Source organism: Diabrotica virgifera, chromosome 7, assembly GCF_917563875.1.
Source record: "Diabrotica virgifera virgifera chromosome 7, PGI_DIABVI_V3a".
Lineage (NCBI taxonomy): Eukaryota > Metazoa > Arthropoda > Insecta > Coleoptera > Chrysomelidae > Diabrotica > Diabrotica virgifera.
Window position 1 is genome coordinate 71,930,180 of NC_065449.1, and position 23,852 is coordinate 71,954,031.

The 23,852-nt window shown below is 32.5% G+C and overlaps 1 protein-coding gene and 1 long non-coding RNA gene across 2 annotated transcripts in view; one reads left to right on the forward strand and one right to left on the reverse strand.

Moving 5' to 3' along the window:
* The window catches only part of LOC114327659 (CLIP domain-containing serine protease HP8-like), a 35,771-nt gene that overhangs the window by 5,567 nt on the left and 6,352 nt on the right, over positions 1 to 23,852 (forward strand). Inside the window, exons 2-3 of the mRNA XM_050656873.1 lie at positions 7,428 to 7,627; positions 8,591 to 8,781. Coding sequence (XP_050512830.1) covers positions 7,428 to 7,627; positions 8,591 to 8,781 — 391 coding nt within the window. The remainder of the gene's footprint in view (positions 1 to 7,427; positions 7,628 to 8,590; positions 8,782 to 23,852) is intronic.
* LOC126887975 (uncharacterized) lies at positions 6,225 to 7,006 on the reverse strand. The gene is made up of 2 exons (XR_007699321.1): positions 6,945 to 7,006; positions 6,225 to 6,624 (listed from the first exon to the last, which is right to left on the reverse strand). It is a non-coding gene; the product is annotated as an uncharacterized LOC126887975 (long non-coding RNA).

The window sequence follows — 23,852 nt, forward strand, 5'->3', positions numbered from 1 at the left end:
ATGAAGCTTTTCTGATATTATTGATTATGTTATTCAATTTTTTATGTGGAATTTAATACGAAAAACCCATACATTCATGTCCAAACAAATGAGACTGACCTTTTCCTGGTGAACTGAAAATGTCCTCACACAAGACCCGTTTCCTGCTATCCTTGGCTGCGATCAAACCTCGTCCTGGCTTCCAGTAATGTTCTCCTTTGTAAAACTAGCTCGAATAGTTCTCGTTCCTGCTTCTGTTGTGATGCTGTGTTCTACCTTTTTCGAAACTGCTATCAGCTACCGGGACACTCTTGGCTCAAGGAGGTTCTTTTACTCTCGACCTGGCCTACTTCTCGTTCCACGATAGATACTCCACACTCACGGAACTACACCGGCTTTCTCACTCTCCGTACACTACCGTCTACTACTCGACTTCACTTCTCGACAGCTCAAAACATTCTGCTTTCACTTTGTCCTCCATTCCCCTACTTTCTAAATATCCCTTCCAGATTCACAAATCAATCTTCCACCACCAACTCTCATTCGTAATATTCCTCAAAACCAATTTTTAATCTTTCTAAATATGCTTAATGGATTTCAAAAGAAAATATTTAATTCCCATTCTAAAATACTTTCTAACTATTTACAAATTTTAATGACCTATTCTCTCTTTCAAATGAGTCTTATTTAGCATAGGCTAATGATCGAAACCTTCCGCGAAAAACGATAATGAACTATCATCTATTTCACTGAGTTTTATTTAGCATAGGCTAATGATCGACCTTCCGAGAAGAACGATAATGGTACGCGTCATTCACTTTGTTTATCTAAGCACATTGTTCCGAGTTTCGTACGCTTATTCTAATCACTTCTTAAAATTACATATAACAATTTGTTGTATACAGGTTGTTTTAAATTTATATGCCCGTGGTTGAGAAAATTGAAAATATTTTATATTAAATTGAATTTTGTTTATAATTATCAAAATTTAATTTTCATATCAAATAGAAATATAACAGTATATATTAATAATATAGATATGCAAAGTCCGCAGATGGTGTGCTACTTTTTTTATAAACAAAATGGCGCCCGAAAATCGTGTTTTTTTCAATTTTTGCTCTATAACTCCAAAGATTTTAACTTTAGACCAAAAACACCCAAATAAAAATTCACTGCAATTAACTTCTGCATAGAGACGTGTTTTTTTCGGTTTACTTCGACGAAAACTTTCCCCGGAAAAAGCGGGGTTTTCAAACAAAATCTTTAATCCTCAACTAAACCTTTAGATAAGTAGTTGTTAATCAATAATTAAATAACTTGGTAGCGTCAAAGCCCCTTCCGTATATATTATAATTCCAGAAGCCGATAGAAATTGAATGAACAGTTTAGCAACAATTGAAATGTTAATTAAAAATTTACGGTCGCTATAATAACGACAATAATTAGGATGCATAAGAATAACTATGATTTTTTCATAAAAAGACACTATACCTATCTAATGTATTTTATAGAATTGAAATTGGATTATTTAACCGGCCTCAGGAATATTTTAAACTTATAAACAATTTTTTGGCTTATAAACAAATAGAATATCTCGGTAAATATTAGACTATATTAAATTCTGAAAACGGTATTCGAAAGACAGCGGCAAGACGCTTCTTTTAAAAGAAAAAAATTTTAATTATGATTAGTAGTTCCTGAGATACAACCGGTCAAATTTGACCGGAATTTACGGCAAACACATAAACAATAGGATCATAATTTTCAAACCATCACCTTTTTATTTTTATCCTCTTGCTCCAAACTAATTTTCATATCTATAAAATCCTCATAACATATATTATTATAATAAAAACTATCGATAATACGTGTGAAAATTGCCAAAAATAGCAAAATTCCAATCAAAAATTAGGTAGGAGAAAATGTAACCCTCAAAGTTCAAAATCGGTATACGTTAAAAGAATGCATTTTCTCGGCTTCCCATGGAGCAATTTCCTTCATTCTTTTTTTGTTCCCAAGTAACTCGAGTAGAGCCATCGAACTAACGCATTATTACATGTCAAACTTGCTTTTGTTTTGTTATAATAAATTAATTTATTTATTATAACAAAATACTTTAATTTGTTTAAATAAAAATTGTTTAAATAATTATACAGCTTTCAAATGAGAATATTTATGTTTTTAACTTTAAAAGGTACACTTCTAGTAAGTTTATCTAAAAAAAAGCCTACAAGTGGAAAAAATATGTAATTTTCTGTTCTTATAAAGAAATTAATCTATTATAACAAAACAAAAGCAAGTTTGACATTTAATAATGCGTTAGTTCGATGGCTCTACTCGAGTTGTTAGGGAACAAAAAAAGAATGAAGGAAATTGCTCCATGGGAAGCCGAGAAAATGCATTTTGTTAACGTATACCGATTTTGAGCTTTGAGGGTTACATTTTCTTCAACCTAATTTTTGATTGGAATTTTGATATTTTTGGCAATTTTCACACGTATTATCGATAGTTTTTATTATAATAATATATGTTATGAGGATTTTAAAGATATGAAAATTGGTGTGGAGAAAGAGGCCAAAAATAAAAAGGTGATGGTTTAAAAATTATGATCCTATTGTTTATATCTTTGCCTTAAATTCCGGTCAAATATGACCGGTTGTATCTCAGGAACCACTCGTTATAATTAAATGTTTTTTCTTGTAAAGAAGCGTCCTGACACTGTATTTTGAATACCGTTTTCACAATTTAATTTAGTTTAATATTTCCCGAGATATTCTATTTGTTTATAAACCAAAAAATTGTTTATAATTTTAAAATATTCCTGAGGCCGCTTAAATAGTCCAATTTCAATTCTGTAAAGTGCGTTAGATAGGTATAGTGATTTTTTATGAAAAAATCATAGTTATTCTTATGTATCGTAATTATTGTCGTTATTATAGCGACCGTAAATTTTTAATTTACATTTTAATTCTTGCTAAACTGTTCATTCAATTTCCCTAGACTTCTGGAATTATAATATATACGGAAAGGGCTTTTACTTTACCAAGTTATTTAATTATTGATTAACAACTACTTATCTAAAAGTTTAGTTGAAAATTAAAGATTTTGTTGGAAAAACCGCTTTTTCCGGGGAAAGTTTTCGTCGAAGTAAATCGGAAAAAAACACGTCTCTATGAAGAATTTAATTGCGGTGAATTTTTATTTGGCTGTTTTTGGTCTAAAGTTAAAATCTTTGGAGTTATAGAGCAAAAATTGAAAAAAACACGATTTTCGGGCGCCATTTTGTTTATAAAAAAAGTAGCACACTATCTGCGGACTTTGCATATCTATATTATTAATACATACAATAATAAGATTCGATTCCAGCAATAAAATTGCTGGTAAATAACTTTTCCTTGTATTTTGCTAATTAGCCCAGAGTATATGTATTATTGATTATGATAATGTATTTACTATACAATAAAACCTAATACTTAATCGAGAAAAGAGGAAAAGTTATAAAGTGATTTTTTTAATAATATTTTGTTACTATGGGACGCTTGGTTAAATTTTGAACAGCTTTAACAACAAAATACTTGGATCACAGAATATATCCTGGTGTATTCTTTGCTTGGATCTTCCACAAATAATAAACAATAAATAACTTTTTATTAATTTCACGTCTTAAATCAATTATCTATCAAATACAATATCAATAATATTTAATAAAAAACTCAAGATATATCTGAAGCCGTGCCAAATATTCAAAATTGTCACTGTCTTGTCAGCACATTACTCCAGCATGTACGACTGAGGGCATTGCATGACAAAGATAGCGAATGTTCGATTTGGAAAATATTACCACGGTCAAGGTGTTTATTTTTTTCGAATCCTGAAAAAACTAATAAAAATTTTTGAAAAATTTAAACGCAGAATGGAAATCTAAAGTATGAGATATTTAAAATTCAAAATCACACTAAATTTTCTCTTAGTTTTCTACCCCTGTAACTTATTAAAATAAACATTATAGAAGTTTTCAGCAATAACGTAATCTTTCATTCGGCGTTTAAATTTTTCAAAAATACCTACTTATTATTTTTCTCGGGATTCGAAAAAATTAATCCCGTTTAAATAGCATTGGAGCCAAAAGTTTGCACCCATCCCCTTAAGTTATATTCTTATGTGAAAGACAGTTTGTTTTTTTTTTCATGCAGAAGTAGTCCACCATCCTCAGACAGCTGTTTCTGTCTCTAAACATCTTCAGTGGGGATGCACGAACACCTCTGAATCAAATCGAAACCAAACTGCGTATTTAAGCAGAATTATAAAAATAGCATTATAATACACTTTTAGGACACTCTCTTCTGCGACATCTCTTAGGTTATTGTTAGATTTTCTTAGTATTGTTAGACTATTGTATTCAAAACTTCTTTTAATTCGTAGTTCATCAGTTTTCTTAATTTATTATTGCTTAAGATTAGTGGGCCTGCTATTCTCTGAATGAATTTGATCTCTAGGATCCCCAATCTTTCTTCATCTTTCTAAGTCAGGCGCATATGTGATTACTGTTTATTGTACAATTTATTGTACTTCCAGTAGGTTTTGTTTCCTGCTAGGATACTTTCATTGATTACTATGCTTCTATTATTAGTTTTTTTAACTGATACCACAAGATATTTAAAGTGTTCTACATTTTCAAATTCATATGCGACAATATTTAACCTTGTCACTGTATTTTTCCTAAAAATAATATTTTTAAACGTTTTATTTTGCTTTGTTGCCCAACCTCTCTTGAATTCATCTTTGCACAACTTCTTTCATTCTTCCTTTAAACTATTTAGGTTTCTGCTAATCAATACTATGGTCATCAGTATACTTCATGTCGAGGTTAATTATTTTACCTGTTATTTCGGTGGCACTTATTGGTTCTTCTACAGTGACATTTAAGAGTGAGATTGATAGAAAGTCGCCTTGTCGTACTCTAGTTGCCATTTATGTATTTCTGGAAATGCTGTCATCTGTTATTATTGTTGCCGTCATTCCTCTCACTGTCATTTTCGTAAGTTTTATGAGTTTCATTGGGATTTCTATGAGTTACATGTCTTCTATTAGATCGGGCCTTAAAGCTGTCAATTATGTACGTACTATGAAAATGATGAATAAGTCGATATCATGTTGTTTTTTTTTCTTTTCAATTCCTTATTATTAGGTCTTATATGTATTTTTATTTTCAGTTCTTTTCCGTCTAGTTTGGGATTTCCTCTCATCCTAATGCTTTCTTTTGCTTTAGGATTTTTATCTCAGGTAAAAAATTCTTATATGACGGATTTTCGATTTCGTTTTTATCATCAAGGCTTGTTTCTACTCTGCATTTGTGGGTCCTTTCTTTTGCCATTCTTAACTTGCTCAATCTTAACTGTTGTCTTTTCCTTGTTTTGTGATTTTATGTTCTTATGTTTATTTAGCTTTACATCATTCTTATAAGTTCATCAATGCATCTCTTTTTTATCTGTACAGCATTTGTCCGAGTCTTTCTTTCTACTCATATACCCTTCCAAGTCTTCTTCTCTACAGATCTGCAGCCAGCTCTATCATGCCAGATTTTTTCCTGGTTGCCCTTTCGCAATATTCGTCGTACCATTCAGTTTTTCTTTTTATTCCGGTTTAGTCCTTTTAATTCCTTTATATTCTATTAGTTTGTGTGTTTCTATCGAATTGTGACCTTGAATTTTTTTCCACGTTTCTTCTAAATTTTTAGGGTTTGAGACTTCCAACTATTTATAAAAGATGTTGAGTAAGCGAGTACAACTATAAACATAGAAAAAAATATTGGCTAAAAACCCATAAAAGAAATTACATAAAAAGATTAAAGCCAACAGCATATGCGTCAGTCTAGTTGTCATCTTCTGTACGTTGTAGACAAGTTAGAAAAGAAGCATGTTAAAATGTGAAATATTAACTACAGGAGCAATCTTACCATTTTTGGCAACAATGTCAGAAGACATGTACACTCTAGACATTTTTACCTCTGTAGCTTGTAACGTTCTGATCTTAGCAAGACCAGAGCATTAAGCAACACCACACTGCTGGAAGAAACGAGGGGAGGAATTTCTCGAACATCCCTTAGGATATTCAAAAGAAAAACGTCCACCGTGCCATCCATCAGAATGGTGCTCTGCCCGACTGCTTAGCCCTGGGTTCGTTCCCTGTTCATTCTTCCCTCACACCCATCCCAGAAAGGTACAGGAAATAAAAAGTTTACCAAATCATTTTATATACACTATTTAATCAGATACAAAAAATTAACAGAAATCATTCTATTATGTACAGGCAACCAAATTAATTTTCTGAAACTGTGATCGAGACCCTTCTGGTGACCGGTATCAAAGTTATAAAGGTAAAAAAAGGTACTAAGTCTTCTTTTCGGAGTCACGAAGTTCTCATGGGAGGGCACCAATATCTGCAGAACTTTCTGTTGCTGTCGGTAGTTGTGGAAATTCTAGGGCTATCTTGTTGAAGCCATTCTTCTGATGCATCAGTAGATCAGTAGTTGGATCCAGGTTGCGAGATGTCGCTGTCGCGTTCTGATCTCCAAGATAGTTTTCTCCAGTCACAGTTTGCTTCCCCATGTAGTGTTCGAATGCAGCTTTATTCCCAAGGTAGGGGCTAGAAAAATTCACAAAAAAATAACTGTTTTCTCCCAAAAGGAAAGCCTGATCAGAAATAAAACTGAGTATCCAAAGAAATACGATCTCAACAAAATCTTTGATCACAGCGTGGCATTATATAAAAAAAATAAATAGAAACAGAAAGAAATAAAATATTATAACTATGTACAAGAATTAAAGTAATATATTATATAGCAATAAAAAGAAATAAAACTAGAAAAATTTTTATGCTTTATTTAAAGGAGGAAAGTAGGTATCTGCTGTGCAAAAGAAATCAGTAAAAAAAACTGAGACTTAAAACTAGATTATCAAACTTACCCGTATGTTTAACGGCCTAAGCACAAACACAATAATTTATGCGATATTGTCACTCATTTACGTGGCAATGAAAAAAGCCCGGGTACAAATTTGTATCGGTTTAAATACCTTAGAAGAATTCGCCAAATTAATTTGACGATAGTAGGGTCACTTGTATAAATATATAGTACGAGGGACAAATACCAAGCGGAGGTTTGTGTAGCGTTCAATCGGCTGATTGAAACGTTACAGCTTAGCTGTGTTAGTCATCGCTCCGAAAGGCAGAGTCTTTTAATATTGTTGCCAAAAATGGTAATATTGCTCCTGTAATAACCCTATCCCAAGTTAACATGCTTCTTTTCTAACTTGGCTACACCGTACTGAAGATGACCTACTAGTCTGAAATACGTATATACGGTTGCCTTCCATCTTTTTATGTAATATATTTTGTATTCACATCCATATTGCGAGTTTTGCCAATAATTTATCTTATATATACCGCAGGCGTATAAGGAACCAAAAATATTCGGTTATGGAGGAATGGAAGCGGGTTTAGAAGAATTTCCTTGGATGGCTTTGCTTGGTTACACGACGCGTTTTGGTAAATTAAAGTGGTCTTGTGGAGGCACCCTAATTAGTTACAGGTATGTCTTGACAGCGGCGCACTGTGTGACAGGCGAGGTTGGAGTCAAGGTGGGACAAATGTAAGTAAAATATTTACAGTTCGTCTAATTTACTTACCGTTGCACGTCATTATCTACGCCAGAGATCTAAGTTGACATTGTTGCCAAAGTATAAAAAATCCTGAATCCATTTTAAATCAAATACGTCACATAATTATTGTTAACGTGTATTATACAACAAAACAAATTAATATTCAATGTAAATAAATAAAAACTTTAAAAATAGAGAACAAGAATTAAGTTGTAATCTTACGTTAAAGTAAATAATAAAAACAGTAAATATAATAAAAACAAATACTTACAGTAAAGAATATAAACAAATATGGAGTGTCATCACCGCAACTGTCAAATAAATGTTACCGATTTATTCTAAAATGTCACCTTCCTTTGATTAGAGTTACAATATTTTCCGAGCAAATGTGCTTCATAAAAACGCTTTATAATCCATTTATACAAATTAAATGAAACATATTATTTTGTATTTCTTTAGGTTAAGTTCTTTAGGTATATTTCTGTATTTCCAGTATAGAAGGCAAAATGATTCTGAAAAGAACACACCTACCACCTAAATATTTCGTGTTGGTATCATGTGACATCACAGGCTATGACGCGGATGACGTGCAACGGTAAGTAAATTAGACGAAGTATATATAAATATTTCTTAGTTTACTATGAAGAGCACAAGATATGAAAGGCCTGAAATTGAACTGGGCAGTTCATGTGGCTCGAATGACAGACAACAGGTGGACAAATCGCATACTGAAATGGAGACCAAGTTATGATATCTACAGAAGCGTTGGTCGTCCACCAACACGTTGGACTGATGATCTAAAACGTTGTCCTAGGAATTGGATGCAAGATGCACAAGATCGAAAAAGATGGAAAATTATGAGGGAGATCTATGTCCACCAGTGGACATGCGAAAATTGAATGGTGATGATGACTTAGAAAAAATAACTTTTATTAATGTTAGTTTATTTTCAGTACATACGTCAAATTGAGCGAACATGACAAATCTAAGGAAATAGATTGCGACAACGAAGGTTTTTGTAACGAAAAAGCTGTAACTGTTGGGATTGAGCGTTTGTCGTTTCATGAAAAGTATGATGCCAATGACAAAACTAGTGGTAATGATATAGCGATAATAAAACTAAACCAAACAGTTAAATACACAAGTAAGTGAATTTTTCCTATATGTAATGGTAGGGGAGCCTAAGCGAGGATTTTTGCAGTTACTCAAGCGCGTCAGATTATCACATGGGGAGAAACCTTGTACCCTGTAAAACCTCTACCATATATTGGCTAATAATACAGGGAGTTCGTTAAGGGAGTCCGAATAAAAAATCTATCCTTAGAAAATCTCGAAATGGTCAGATTAAGATAAGGTAAGTTAAGTATAACGGGCCGGCGTAGCTCAGCGGTAGGATGCCTGGGTCGCATGCTGGTAGGCCGGGGTAGAGGACCCAGTGCCGGCAAGAACAGCTAGACATTAAAAAAAATGTCTATTGGCCAGAGGTCGACTCAGCCTGAATAAAATGAGTACCTTGGGTAAAACCAGGGGTAATAACAGGTGGTTGAAGCGTAGCATTGGCCGTGTTACCTTCCCTGTATACCGTAGGCTCTAGATATAGCAGACAACCATGCCAAAGCCGCGTCAGCGGTATAAAATGGGAGACTAACGTCAGACGAAATGAACGTCAGATCGAAAAACTAAAAAATACATGTTCAATATTTTTTAAAAATCTATCGAATGATACCAAACAACCCCACAGAGAGGGATGGGGGGTAAATTTAAAATTTTAAATACGAACCCCGCGGTATTTCGCGAAATGAACATCAGATCGAAAAACTGAGAAACACACGTATTCAATATTCTTGAAAAATCTATTAGTGCAGTCACTGAAGGTGGATATGAGCTACTACCTCCGATTTCGTTGAACCTCCATCGATTTGCATCAAAATTGGTGAGTGGTTAGAGGATACCTCAAGGAACAAAGATGACATGGTGCCAACTTGCGCTTTTACCCTGGGGTGGATGCCACCCTTTCTCGTGGGTGAAAATTATTTTATTATAAATAACCCCATAATTCGATATAGGGACCAACTCTAAGTAAAATTTGTTATATAAAGTTATTGAAATACATCATAACTTTTTGAGTTATTAAAGATTAAAAATATTAATTTTTCGTGAGAAAAATTCATGTTTTTAACCTATTTTTTATAAATAATTCAAAAACTATAAGTTTTTACAAAAAAAGTTATTAAAGAAGCTAATAAAAAATGAAATAAATTCCTTATTAGAAAAACCTTTTAGTGTTAACGAAAAGTGAGTTATAGGTAATTGGTTGGTTATTTCTTTCGGCGACTACCCAAGTCTAAGTATTCAAGCTTAAGTAACGGGGAAATGATGCATTTTATAACATAAACTTATTAAACATTTGGCAAAGCATTTAAAAATATCTATTAGATAAGCCCACGAACAAGTTGATAGCATTAAGATTTATGTTCCAAAAATTTTTCAAAAGTTATCTTTTAAAAATTTTCCAAAAAATGTTATTTTTTTTTTAACTCCGTCAGTTTTAAGACATCAGATTCACTTAAAACCCATTCGAAAGCTAAAACTTAGAGCTTTTAAACCACGTTGAATTTAATCTTTTAGACCTCTTACTTTTTTTTTAAATTAAATATTAAATTGCCCCATTTACATGGTTCTCGAAGCAAAATTTAAGCTTTAAATGTTTCTATCTCTGTTATTTTGTACCCTACGGAAACAATTAAAAAGGTAAAATATTTTGTACAGAAAAAAATAAAATTTCGTTATATATAACTTTTTTCCTATATTGAGTATTTTTGGAGTTATTATTAAAGGAAAATTAAAATTCCGATAATTTGAAAAACTATGATTTTTTAAAATTATATCTTTTTTTCAAAAATATGCATTCTAAACCAGTCAAAATTGTTGAAAATATTACTTATGCTAATATAAAGAAACTCTTGTAAGGATTTCTATAAATTTTAATTTTTGTGGAAATGACGTATCTTTCATTTTTCATTTTTTTTTTCGAAAAAAATTGCAAAGGGTTCTCTTATTTTCATCATAACTTGCTTAATTTTGATGCTCTTAGCTTCTCCTGGAGCTCATTTGATAGGTATTCTAAAGTACTTTAACAAGTATTTTGTGGGTATATTTTATAAAATGCATCGTTTTCCCGTTATTTAAGCTTGAATACTTAGATTTCGTACTCGTCGAAAAAAATATAATTCCAATTACCCATAACTCACTTTGAATTAACGTTAGTGTAGTTCTTTAAATTAGAGGTGTATTAAGTTTTTATTTTCTTTAATTTTGATAATTATAACTTTTTTGTAAAAGCCTATAGTTTTTGATTTATACGTGAAAAACTGCTTTAAAACATGCATTTTTTTACGAAAAAATAAAATTTTTGATCTTTAATAACTCAAAATGTATTGATTTATATTAATAAATTTATATAACTAATTTTGCTTAGAATTTGTCCCTCTATCGTTTTGTGGTATTATTTTGAACGAAATAATTTTCACCCACGAGAAGGTGTGGCATCCACCCCCAGGGTAAAAGCACAAGTTGGCATCACGTCACCTTTATTCCTTGAGGTATCCTCTAACTACTCACCAATTTTCATGAAAATCGATGGAGGTTCAACGAAATCGGAGGTGAAAACCAGTGACTGCACTATATCAAATGGCACTAAACACAACCCACCCAGGTAGTTGAAGTGGGGGTTACTTTAAAATCTTTAAATAGAAGCCCCCATTTTTTATTGAAGATTTGGATTCCTTACGTAAAAATAAGTATCTTTTATTCGAGACATTTTTTCGAATTCTGGATAGATGGCGCTATAATCGGAAAAAACCATTGTTGGAAATTGAAAATTAAATTAAAAAAATGGAAAGTCCCCCACTTTATGGAAAACCTAACTTAACTTTTTTTTGGTTATCGGACCTACTCTTCACAACCCAATAAGTAGCAGAGGAGCAATAAGTAGCAGAGTAACTGCAAATTTAGCATACTTTCCTCCCCTACTATAACTAATATTATTATTACTCATATACGTTTTCTACTAATTTTGTAATAGCTTGCAATTAACCAAATTATTTGAATTTATTTACAAATTACATTACTCCTTACTCTGTGGCGTTACAACCCATCGTGGGGTTTAGCCGACTCGAAAACATGACTGAAAATAGTCCAGGACGAAAAATAACCTCATGGTTAAAGAACTTGCGAGATTGGTATGGGGTTGATACAAGCATGGTGTTTATGGCGGCAGTGAATAAAATTAAGATATCTATGATGGTAGCCAATGATCTGAAAGAACATGGCATATGAAGAAGGAGACAACTTGCCTTTACTCTTTGTCTTGTCCATTTTTCTATCCAGTTCTCCATGCCCATAGCTTTCAGGTCTCCTGCTATATTATCTCGCCACTGGAGTCGAGGGCATCCACGTAGCCTTCTTGAAGTTGGGACTTGTTCCCAACCCGAACAAAGACCAGATAACATTGCTTAACTATTTTTTTAAACAACACCGAGGCGGTGCCTTGGTTATTTACAACTAGTCACAAAATATTAGATTAACGAGCAAATTTTCTTTGACAATCTTAAAACTAATGTTTGTTGAGTTCTCCCCAATGCTATTCCTCAATTTTTTTACTTACTTACTTACTGAGTCCTAAGCCTTTCTACCTTTAGGTGTAAGGCTGGTGGAGTTGAGTTTGGCATTGTAGTCTCCATGCTTTCCGATCTTGCGTTAGGTTTCTTGCACTTTCCAATGTCAATCCCTTCTTCTCGACTTCTTTCCTGATTTCATCTACCCACATAACTCTTGGTCTTCCTCTTTTGTTTTTCCCCTGCACCCTCGTTACGAACACTCGTTTTGTAAGCCTCTCGCTCGACATTCTACACACGTGCCCGAACCATCTAAGTTGTCCCTCCACTATTTTTTCATTGATTGGTTCCAGTTTTAGGTTTTGTCTAATTGTTTCGTTTCGTATTTTGTCTGTCCTCTTTCTGTTTGCTATTTTCCTCAGGAACCTCATTTCCATAGCATTGACTCTGGATTTTTGTCTCCCCGTCAATGTCCATGTATCGCTGCTATACATGATTGTTGGTCTAACTACTGATTTAACGACTGCCGTTTTTAGTTTCTCCGGTATCTGTTTTTTCCCCAAAAATGTTGTTTTCATAGCGTTAAATAAGCTTCCTGTTCGTCCCATTCTCTCGTTTATTTCCATGTCTTGTTTACCATTTACTTCGATTATTACTCCTAGGTATTTAAAATATTCCACTTGCTCTAGTTGTTTCCCTTCTAATTCTATTGCGTGTGTCTTCTTCGTATTTGAAATTATCATTGTTTTTGTTTTCTCTGTATTAATTTTCATATTTATGTTTGATAGTTCTTCTTCTATGATTTCAAGATTGTTCTGTAGGTCTTCTGTGATTTCTGCTATCAATACCATGTCGTCTGCGAATAGTAGCTCCGATAGTTGAGTCCGTTTCATTTGCCAGTATCCCAATGTTAGTTTTCTCATTCTTCTCTTGGCTTTATTTATCGCTTCATCCAGTACCACTGAGAATAGCAGTGGACTCAGCACGCATCCCTGTTTGACGCCTTGACTTGTAGTAAATTCTCTGGATTCCTCGTTATTGGTTTTTATTGTATTTGTATTATTTTTGTAAATATCCTTTATTACTTCTATTATGTGTCTGTCGACTCCCCTTTCTTTCAGTGTCTTCCATACGTTCTTTCTTCGTATTCTGCAAACGCCTTTTCCAGGTCAATGAAGCACATATGTATCTCTCTATTCTTCTTGATTACCTTCTCACTTACTTGTCTTAATATGAATATTAGGTCTTGCGTGCTTCTGTCCTTCCTGAATCCACACTGTGTCTTCCATAGTTGTTTCTATTTGGGTTTTTATTCTTGTGTCTATTATTCTTGCGAATACCTTCCCAGGGATACTTGATATGGTGATACCTCGGTAATTATTACAGTTTCAATTTTTTTAACCAGCTTAAACCTAGCACTTAACACGTACATGACTCTACACTAACGTTTACTATTTACATTAAATTAAAAGATTTTACACTAACTCGAAAGGTTTAGTTCTCTTGAGTATTCTCACTATTCCATGCTATTCGGGGAGTTAAATAGCCTCTACATTTGCATGATTATGCAGTCTGTTTTCATGTTTCTTTGCGAATATTTTAATTACATCTGTCATCATTTCCACACCTAGGTCTCTGTGTAGGTCGCTACTTCTTATGTACCAGGGAGCATTTACAATGTCTCTTAGTAATTTGTAATTTGTACTTAGTACTTAACTAATAAACCAAAAACTACAGTAATACAGCCCTACTCAGGTAGGAGGTTTCTCCAGTAATCCAAACAACTTTAAAGTTTTAGTGTTACACTTAGCGTTTTAGCGTTAAAGATTTTAAAATGAAAAAATAAACTACTTTTTTTAAGTCTAAGTTTTTCAATCTAATAAAAATATTTGTGAAATATTTTTAAAAGATGTTAAATTGAAAAACTTTTTGGACCAATTTCCTGGTGACACCTCTATGGCTTCTAAAAATTGCAAGCCAGATGGATGCTGTACTGAAGACAAGAGAGAATTCTAAAAAGTAGCAATTCACAACCCCTTCTACAGCTTGGTAATACATGGTATACATTTTTATTTTAGTTTTTTTTTTCATTTGGAAACAAATAATCCACATCAATCACACAGGAGTGTGAGAGTATACAGTGTAATGCAAAAGTATGGAATAAATGCAATTTTTTCAGAAATTTACGACTTTTAAGAAGAAATCCTTAGACACGTAAATTTTAATTTTTGAATGTCCATCTATATCTATATCCAGGAGCTCTTTCATGACGAATGACCCATGAGTGAAGTTTATACAGACGACCAGCTGACTGGTCCTTTAATCACTAAAGAGGAAATACAAAAGCAATACTATATTCAAAAAACAATAAGGCACCTGGACCTGATGAAATCCCTTCAGAAATACTCAAACTACTAGATGAAAGGGGAATTTCACCACTACATAAAATATTTAATTTTATTTATGAAACGGGTTGCTATCCTCAACAGTGGTTGCTCTCTACATTTATTCCCCTACCCAAAAAAGTCAATGCAAAAAGGTGTGAGGATCACAGACTCATTAGCCTGATGAGTCACACTTTAAAAATATTCTTAAAAATACTACATCAAAGATTATACAAGAAATGTGAATGGGACATCAGTGATTCTCAGTTTGGGTTTAGGAAAGGTTTGGGAACAAAAGAGGCAATAGTAGCAACATAGGTGTTGGTCCAAAATTGTTACGATCAGAGGAAGGACGTATTCATGTGCTTTTTAGACTACGAGAAAGCGCTTGATCGTGTCCAACATCACAAGTTAATGCAGATCCTCAAGAAGCTTGATATAGACCAAAAAGACATAAGATGCATTGAAAACTTGTACTGGTATCAGGCAGCACAATTAAAAATAGACAATTCTATATCCAAATCCATACATACAAGAAGGGATGTCTGCTTTCCCCTCTTTTATTTAACATTTATTCGGAAGCCATATTTCAAGAGACTTTAAAAGATGCAGAGATGGGAATCAAAGTGAATGGAGTATTGATCAACAACATACGATATGCTGATGATGTTGTCTTAATTAATTTGCGACAACATAGCAGATCTTCAACAACTTGTGACTATAATCGGAGAATACAGTAAGCGAATGGGATTAGAGATTAATACCAAAAAGACCAAATTTATGATCATCTCCAGAAACTTGGATGCATTTGAAAACTCCATCATAACACTGAATATTAAGTCTATTGAGAGAGTGAGCAAATTCAAATACCTAGGAACATGGCTTTTTGAAGACTGGGCAACGGACAGGGAAGTAAAATGTCGCATTGAGCAAGCTCGACAAGCTTTCGTAAAATTCAGGAAGGTACTGACCTACTCAGGGTTCGACCTTACATTGAGACTAAGGTTTACTAAATGCTACTTGTGGTCGGTGCTGCTATATGGCATAGGGGGCTGGACACTCAAAACGAGAGATTTAAACAGATTAGGAGCCTTCGAAATGTGGCTTTATCGCCGTATCCTAAAGATACCATGGACGGCAAAAGTCACAAATGTGGATATCCTTAAAAGAATCAACCAAGAACGTCAGCTTTTCGAAAACATCAAGAAAAGAAAAGCGGCGTATTTGGGTCACACCATGAGAAACGAAAAATACCAGTTCCTTCAACTTATAATCCAGGGTAAAATTGAAGGCAAGAGAGGAATATGACGCAAGAAAATGTCCTGGTTCCGAAACATAAGGCAACGGACAGGGATTAACGACATACAATCTCTGATACACATTTCAAGAAACAGAGAGATAACAGAAAATGTGATCGTCAACATCCATTAGTGGATTTTCATTTGAAGAAGAAGAAGAAGAAGAATGACAATCAATAATTTCCATAATATGTGTTTAACATTACGTCATCAGTATTGGACAAATGACGTAATCGACGAATTTTTTAAATTCAAACCAAATGAAATATTTTCTAATTGCCTTGGTAACGATATATTATTCAAATATTAATTTTTACAAAGGGTACCAAAATTGTGTAGGTATACTAAATTTACAATCAAGGATATCAAGATGCAGTAGAAATAAACAAACCAAGACCCGTTAAATGCTACTAGGAGCACTCCTGAATCATGATTTACAATGTATAAACTTTGGAAATCATGATTTGGGATTTACAATGTATATACATTGTGAATTATGATTCGGGAGTGCTCCTAGTATCATTTAACGTGTCTTGGTTTGTTTATTTCTACTGCATCTTGATAGTAAATTTAGTATAGTTAAATAAAATGGATGATGAATTAACTGACTCAATTTAAGCCGGCAATGGGATAAGACAGGGGGATTCCTTGAGTCCTTTATTGTTCAACCTGATCATGGACGAAATAATAAAAAAGTAAGAACCAAAAAAGGATACCCAATGGGAGAAAAACAACTTAAAATAATCTGCTATGCGGACGATGCAATACTAATCTCTCAAAGTGAAGATGATTTACAACGTATGCTACACCAATTCAACATAATCGCCAGAAAATTTAACATGTTAATTTCCCCACAAAAGACAAAATGCATGGTTATAGCAGCAGATCCAATAAGATGTAAATTGGAGCTGAAAGGTCAGATAATAGAACAAGTGATGGAGTTTAAATACCTAGGCATCACACTATCTAGCTACGGAAGGCTCGAAACATAAGTGGAATATCAAGTGTATAGAGCAAACAGAGCCGCAGGTTGCCTGAATGACACAATATGGAGAAATAAAAATATCGGAAAAGAAATGAAAGGCAGAATCTACAAAAGAGTCATCAGACCAATAATGACATACGCGGCAGAAACACGACCCGACACAGAGAGGACAAAAAGATTGCTCGAAACAGCGGAGATGAAAACCCTTCGAAAAATCGATGGTAAGACTCTATAGGACAGAGCTAGAAGTACAGATATACGACGGAGGTGTAAGGTGTATAACAATAATAACTAGATAAGAAACAGAAGAATAGAATAATATGACCACATAAGCCGAAAGACAACAAATAGGATAGTCAGGACAGCGAGAGACGGTTACCCAATAGGAAGACGATCAGTGGGAAGACCACGAAAACGATGGAACGACAACTTACTAGAGGCACATTGAAAAAACAGACAGAGTCGTGTCTGTACAAAAAGAAGAAGAAGAAATAAAATGAAATGACAATAAATGCTAATTCACTAAATTAATTTCCATTAAAAAAAATTACTGCCCGTCTTTTTCATTGCCTCATTGCTGAAGACGAACAGACAGGTATGAGACTGGAAGTATATATTTGTTCTCGTCTTGCTAAAGCGCGTCGAATAATATATCGCTTGTACAATTTCAGAGACTTTAAAACAGTACTCCCGGTTGCAACTCTAAAACCGGAAGTCCGCAGTCAAATTCCTTACCTTTAGCACTACTCTTAGGCTATAAGCTGTCATTCGACACACCATTATTTGTCATTCTATCTGTTCTAATGACGGAGGAGTTGCGTTTACAGATGGACAGACAGTAGTAACTGCAGTAACTGTAGTAAGTGTAGTATCAATAGTAACTGCTAGACCAGGACGGATCTGTTTTGAGGTGGATATGAGAGGTGGCATTCGGATTTTTGCAGATAAAGTTAGGTGACAACTTTGTTAATTGTAATTGACTTATGCTCCTTCCCAAATATGCCCGGAACAATAATAAAAAAATTAAAATATTTAAAAATTTCGATAAACATCGAATATTTTTTTTTGCTTATAACTTTAAAACGATTCATTTTGGAACAAAGTCGTCGAAAAATAAAATAAAGATAATTAAATTTTGTATGACATACGACTGATTAAAAATGTTTTAAAAATTATTACCCTTTCTTCAAAATAGCAATAAATACAAAATAAGGCGGCAAAATAAGCCTGCTTTTTTCACTGTTTTCAACCACTTTGGTTGCACTTCGAACCTTTGTAATTCGCTTAAAAAATTTTTATAACATACTTAAACCGTCCACCAAATTTCATTAAAATCGACCCAATAGATTCTGCATCATAATTTTGCAATCTAAATTTTTTTAAAAAAGTTCAGATTTTTTAAAAAATTTTAAACAAAAAGTAGACCATTTAAAAGTTGGTTAATATTTTTACATATAAACAGGCGCTCTCCCGTGAAAAGGAAAAACCTAGTAACTGAGTTTTGATAACTTTTCAGGAAACGAAAAGAAAGAAAAGTATATCGCCGTTTAATAGAATTATATTATTTTTTGTTTTTTTTTTTCGTTCAGTGGATTTCAAGTGTATGTCCCTGTAACTGTAACTTAGTTTTTTCCAAATATTTGCAGTTTTTTTAATTCTATGTCACTTACTATTTTTGAAATGCAAAGAAATATTGATTTTGCTGCGGAAAAAGCTAGTATGCTTACTTAGTTCCTAATTCATACTATTTTTGCCAAGGAAAAAACTAGTAGGTACTATATTACACTTGCTAATATGATACTTTATGATTGCTTTAAAACTATGTAAAATCAAGTAGTTAGGTACATTTTGGTTTTTAAAAATAAAAAGTAGGTAAAGTTATAATTTTTACATATATTTTATTAGAAAAATTACAAAAAGTTTTTGAATTCAACATTTAATTACATAAAACAAACAAAAATAATAAAAACTAAACTCGATTATTTAGTAAATCATTTGATGTTTCAGAAACAGGTAGTTTCTCCCAAAAGAATCTTTTTTGGCTTAGCATTGCAGGAAGAAGCTCTGTAATTATTTTTTGTTTTTTTTGAACATTTACACCCCTATCTTCAGTTTTGCTCTCAGGCATTTCCAGATTAAATTTAGGTTTTAAAAAGTCAAAATTAATAAATTCGTTTTCAGTATGACTTTTCTTATAAAACATTTGTCTTGACCCTTTTCTAAATTGTACTACTTTAATCACGTTAAGTTTTGGGAAATTTTCATCTTTTTTTGTTCTTTGTTTTACACCGTCTTTAAAGCGATAAAAATCATCATGTTTCATTAGTAAGGTTTTATTTTTTCTAGAGGCTTTTAATATTAGCTCATTTAAGTCGTTCATTTCATAAATGTTGGATCTCTTTTTCCATAGCTTGCCAATGTTTCCGTGGACACTGTCGGCTCTCATAAAAGAGTGCCCAGCTTCAAAGTATTTTAAAGTAATACTGTTTGGACCCCAGTTAGAATTGACAATTACCACAAATGACGTAAATAATTTCCAGTTTTTATTTTGGGCACTGCAGTTGTCACACCAAAATTCGTAGTGCTCTACGTTAACTGAGGATCTTTGAATAAGCCCGCAATATGCTGATGCCACATCTTCCGCCGAGCGACCACTTATAGCTTCATGCCACAAAACGCAAATATTTTCTTCATCTTTTGTTAACGAAGCAAAAGTTTCATTGAACACAACTAATTTACTAACAAAGACAGATTTTTTTAAAGATAACTTTGGAAGTAGTAACACTTTTTGCATATCCGCGCAATAAACTTTAAATGAGTCTGGATAGTCGTGCTGTCTGTCATTATCATACGCTTTTCTGGCAGCAATATATGCCATATGGTGATCATTAAACGTATTACATTGATCACAAGTCTCTGGAATTGTACATATTTTTTTGTGCTCTTTTTGATGTACGCAAATGTCACACTCATCTTGATTTGGTTGATCAAATCCAATGTTAAGTGAATTAAATTCAGTTCTATATCTGTCATAAGATATTTTTTCATGAGTTTCACAAAAATGTTTCCACATATCAGTAATAGATAGCTCTTGAGATAAATATCTTCTATTGGGAGCATGTTGCAATTTATAGTGTGATATTTGCGGATTATAAGATTCAATATGGTTTCTTATTAGAATGGGATCCTTCTTGTTAGATGGAACAGACGAGCCTCGTTTATCCTTAACCAGTTCTAACCCCATAGATTGTTTATATCTGTTTTTGAAGTCCGTTATCATACCATCAGTTTTCATTCCATGTGTATGTAAATACATTTGCTTACACACATTCATTTCAATACCATCATCCTTGAGCAACGAGTATGTAAGGACGTGTTGACGTTTATTTTCACTATCTACTTTTCTTCTCTTAATACCCCCAATCTTTATACTGGCATTAAAATATTGACTTCTCTCGCCAAAACTCATTTTCCAAAATGACTGGCAAATATTTTGTCTTCTTTCTTCTGATAAAAATTCTCTACATTTTTTTTTACAATTACATGGTTCTAATAACTGATATTTTTCTAGATGCCTCTCAATTTGCTCTTTCGCTGTTCTTGCTCTTTTTTTTCTGTTTTTCTCGTATCCTTCATCGGTTTTATCACTGATTTGTGCTTCTATAAAAAACGTAGACATTAGTTAATTCATGTGAAACACAAAATACAAAGCATTTTTACCTGGCAGAGTTTCCTGGTTTACATCTTTCAATTGTTTATCTACTAAACCTTCATTTTCCATAACAGTGCCAACTACACTTTTTTCATTTTCAGTTTGAAAAAATTTTGCTATTCTCCTTTTTTTCTTTGTCTCATAACTTATTTCTTCAGATTCTTGTGGGTCATAACTAGGGTCTAAATCTGAGTCATCGTCAACTGTGTCATCTAAAAAGTATAAGTTTGGTCTAATTGTTTATAATAATTAATATTTTATTTAGTAACCTTTATTATGCTGACAAACGTCTATAACATCAACCGATTTTTCTTTGTGACATTCATTATTAACATCCGTATCATTTTGACTACCATCCTTTGTTCCATCAATTAATGGTAGCGGTTTTAATTCGGTATAAACTTTTGTGTTTTCTTCCTTCCTAATATCTCTTACTAAACATATTGGTTGAATATCATAAAAATGGTTTTCATTAGTAGAGGGGTTATCATTATCACTAAAAATAAAAAAATAAAAATCAAAAATGCTAGCGACAAACGTCCATATTATTATTATCATTGTAATAATACTCCAAACCAAAAGCTTTTGAGTTCGAAGGCTCTTCTGAATAAACTGTTATGCTTAGTTTATTTGATTTTTGTTTATAAATTACTCTAAAAATAATGATAATACACATATTTTAACTTCTGAAGTTTAGAATTAAAAATTGCTACATTTGCTATAAATACACAATGTGTTTAAGAAATACTTTTTAGTATACGAATATGAGCAAGATAATTAAAATAATTTCCACGAAACATAGTCAATAGAAAAATGTTTTGGTAATTGAATATCCACTGCACACAAATATAACGATTTTTGTTACATAAGTAATGGTAACCTAAATATTTATTAACAATCAGCTGACATGCGAATTTTCTAAATATCAACTAAATTAATTTGTTGTAACCTATCACCTTTTACAGTAATAAATAAGTCGGTTCATATTATTTTTTGTTTCAAGAAATGTTGATTTATTCAGAATATGTTAATTTTATAATCAGAAGTCCGTATAAATAAATCTAGAAACCTACTTTTGATTTTGTAAGCCGTCCATCATCAGGTTATCAACCAAATAATCGTCTTTCACAGTATCTTGTATCGATTTCAAACAATCTTGACCAAAGGACGCAAGTTCACTATACCTATAACAAAAAGAATGCATTCGTTACAGCATTTCTTTTGAATTATCTACCATTTTACTGATTGTTTGTTTTTTGAAAATCAAACAAACAAAATTGTACTTTGTTTGTAATGTAAAAACTAATACTCACCGCTTTTCAAGATCACCCACTTCCTGAACACAAACTACTTTATTTTCCTTAGCCAAAGCCATTATAATGTTTTTTCTTTTAGACATAGTTTTCAAAACTTTATATAATTAGATTAAAACAAATTCACCACCAGACGAGTATGTAGGTATACACAGTTGAGACTGGCTCGACAGACTGAATAATTTAACGAAGTGCATTGGAAGAACATAGTAAAAGATCCTTCGTTTTCGCGCCAAAGCGGAATTAAATTGGAAATACCTAGCATACACACTTTAAAATAATTCGCCGAGTTTAAATGACCGGAAAAAATATGGATATATCTAGTAAATGACTTTGCTAGTTTTTTGTTTAGAAATATGACGTTTTTGTCTTTCGGCTTAAAAATGGTAAGGTATGTTATTAGGAACTTCCAATTTAAAAAAAATATTTATATATACACTTTTCAAAGGAAATATTTAGTAAAAGCCTTTGTTATATTTTTCCTTCTGAAATAAGTAGAAATGTATCGTTCACTGTATAAGTTGCTATGTTTATTCTAAAAAAATAACAAGATGCTAGGTTTTTCCAACCAAATTTATTGAAATTACCATTTTGCTAGGATTTTCCATCTGAAATAACTTTCTTAAAAATGCAAGTATTTACAAGTTTTAAGTACCAGTCGATAAAGAGCTTCATGGGGTTTCACACAATTGATACTAAGCATAAACCTAGTAAGTCACTTTACTAGGTTTTTCCTTTTCACGGGAGCGCTCTACTTATCTAATACACCATGCAGAATTAAAATCGGATTATTTAGGCAGCCTCAGCAATGTTTTAAAATGATAAACAATTTCTTGGCTTATAAACAAATTAGTGCTGTCGCCAGGAGGGGGTGCAACGGACTTATTTATTTAGATGGACTTACCCAAGTTTTTTTATGTATTTTGAACCGTAGAACACGAATTTTTTGGGTAACAAGTGATCGGGATGTCGATAAGATTGTTATAAACAAAGAACTTGAGGAATTACATAACATCGACTTTTTACAAAATAAAACAGTTTTTTTGAATTTCTTGGTTCATTATAAGCAAAAAATGTTCTTATAAGTTTTTTCGTAGGACGCATAATTTTCGAGATAAACGCGGTTGATCTTTCAAAAAATCGAAAAATTGCATCTTTTAAACCTGAATGTTTTAATTAAAAAAATGAAATGACAATTCTTCTGACGGCATTTAAAAGTTTAAGTCAAATTATACCGGTTTTGATTATTTGCATTGCTAAAAATTAATTTTTAATTTTTAAACAAAGCTATTTGTTTATATGCCAAAAATTGCTTATAATTTTAAAATATTGCTGAGGCCCCTTAAATAATCATATTTTAATTCTGTAAAGTGTATTAGATAGGCAGGCGCCTCTTTGCATTTAAAAAAATTATTCAACTTCTAAATATTCTACTTTTTGTTCAGAAAGTTTTTAAAAAATTTGAACTTTTTAAAAAAAATTTTAGATGGCAAATTTATTATGCAAAATCTATTTATTATGCAAATTTATTACGCAAAGTCGATGTTAGTGAAATTTGTTAGACGGTTTAAGTATATTATAAGAATTTTCTAAGCGAATTTTTATTTTTTTATTAATGTTCTGGGCATGTTTGAGAAGGAGCATAAGTCAATTATTATTACTAAAGGTGTCACCTAACTTTATCTGCAAAAATCCGAATGCCACCTCTCACATCCAAAAATAGACGTTTTTTCACAGATCAGCCCTGGCCTATATAGACAAGACGAAAACGCGGGTTCGCTAGAAAAAATATTCCCATGAAATTTTTTTGCATAATGACATTCGTGAGACATCCCAGAATAAGGTTCAAGAAGTCGCCCACGTGAAAAGTGGTCCAATTTTTTTTAACAATTTTTTTATTCAACTTG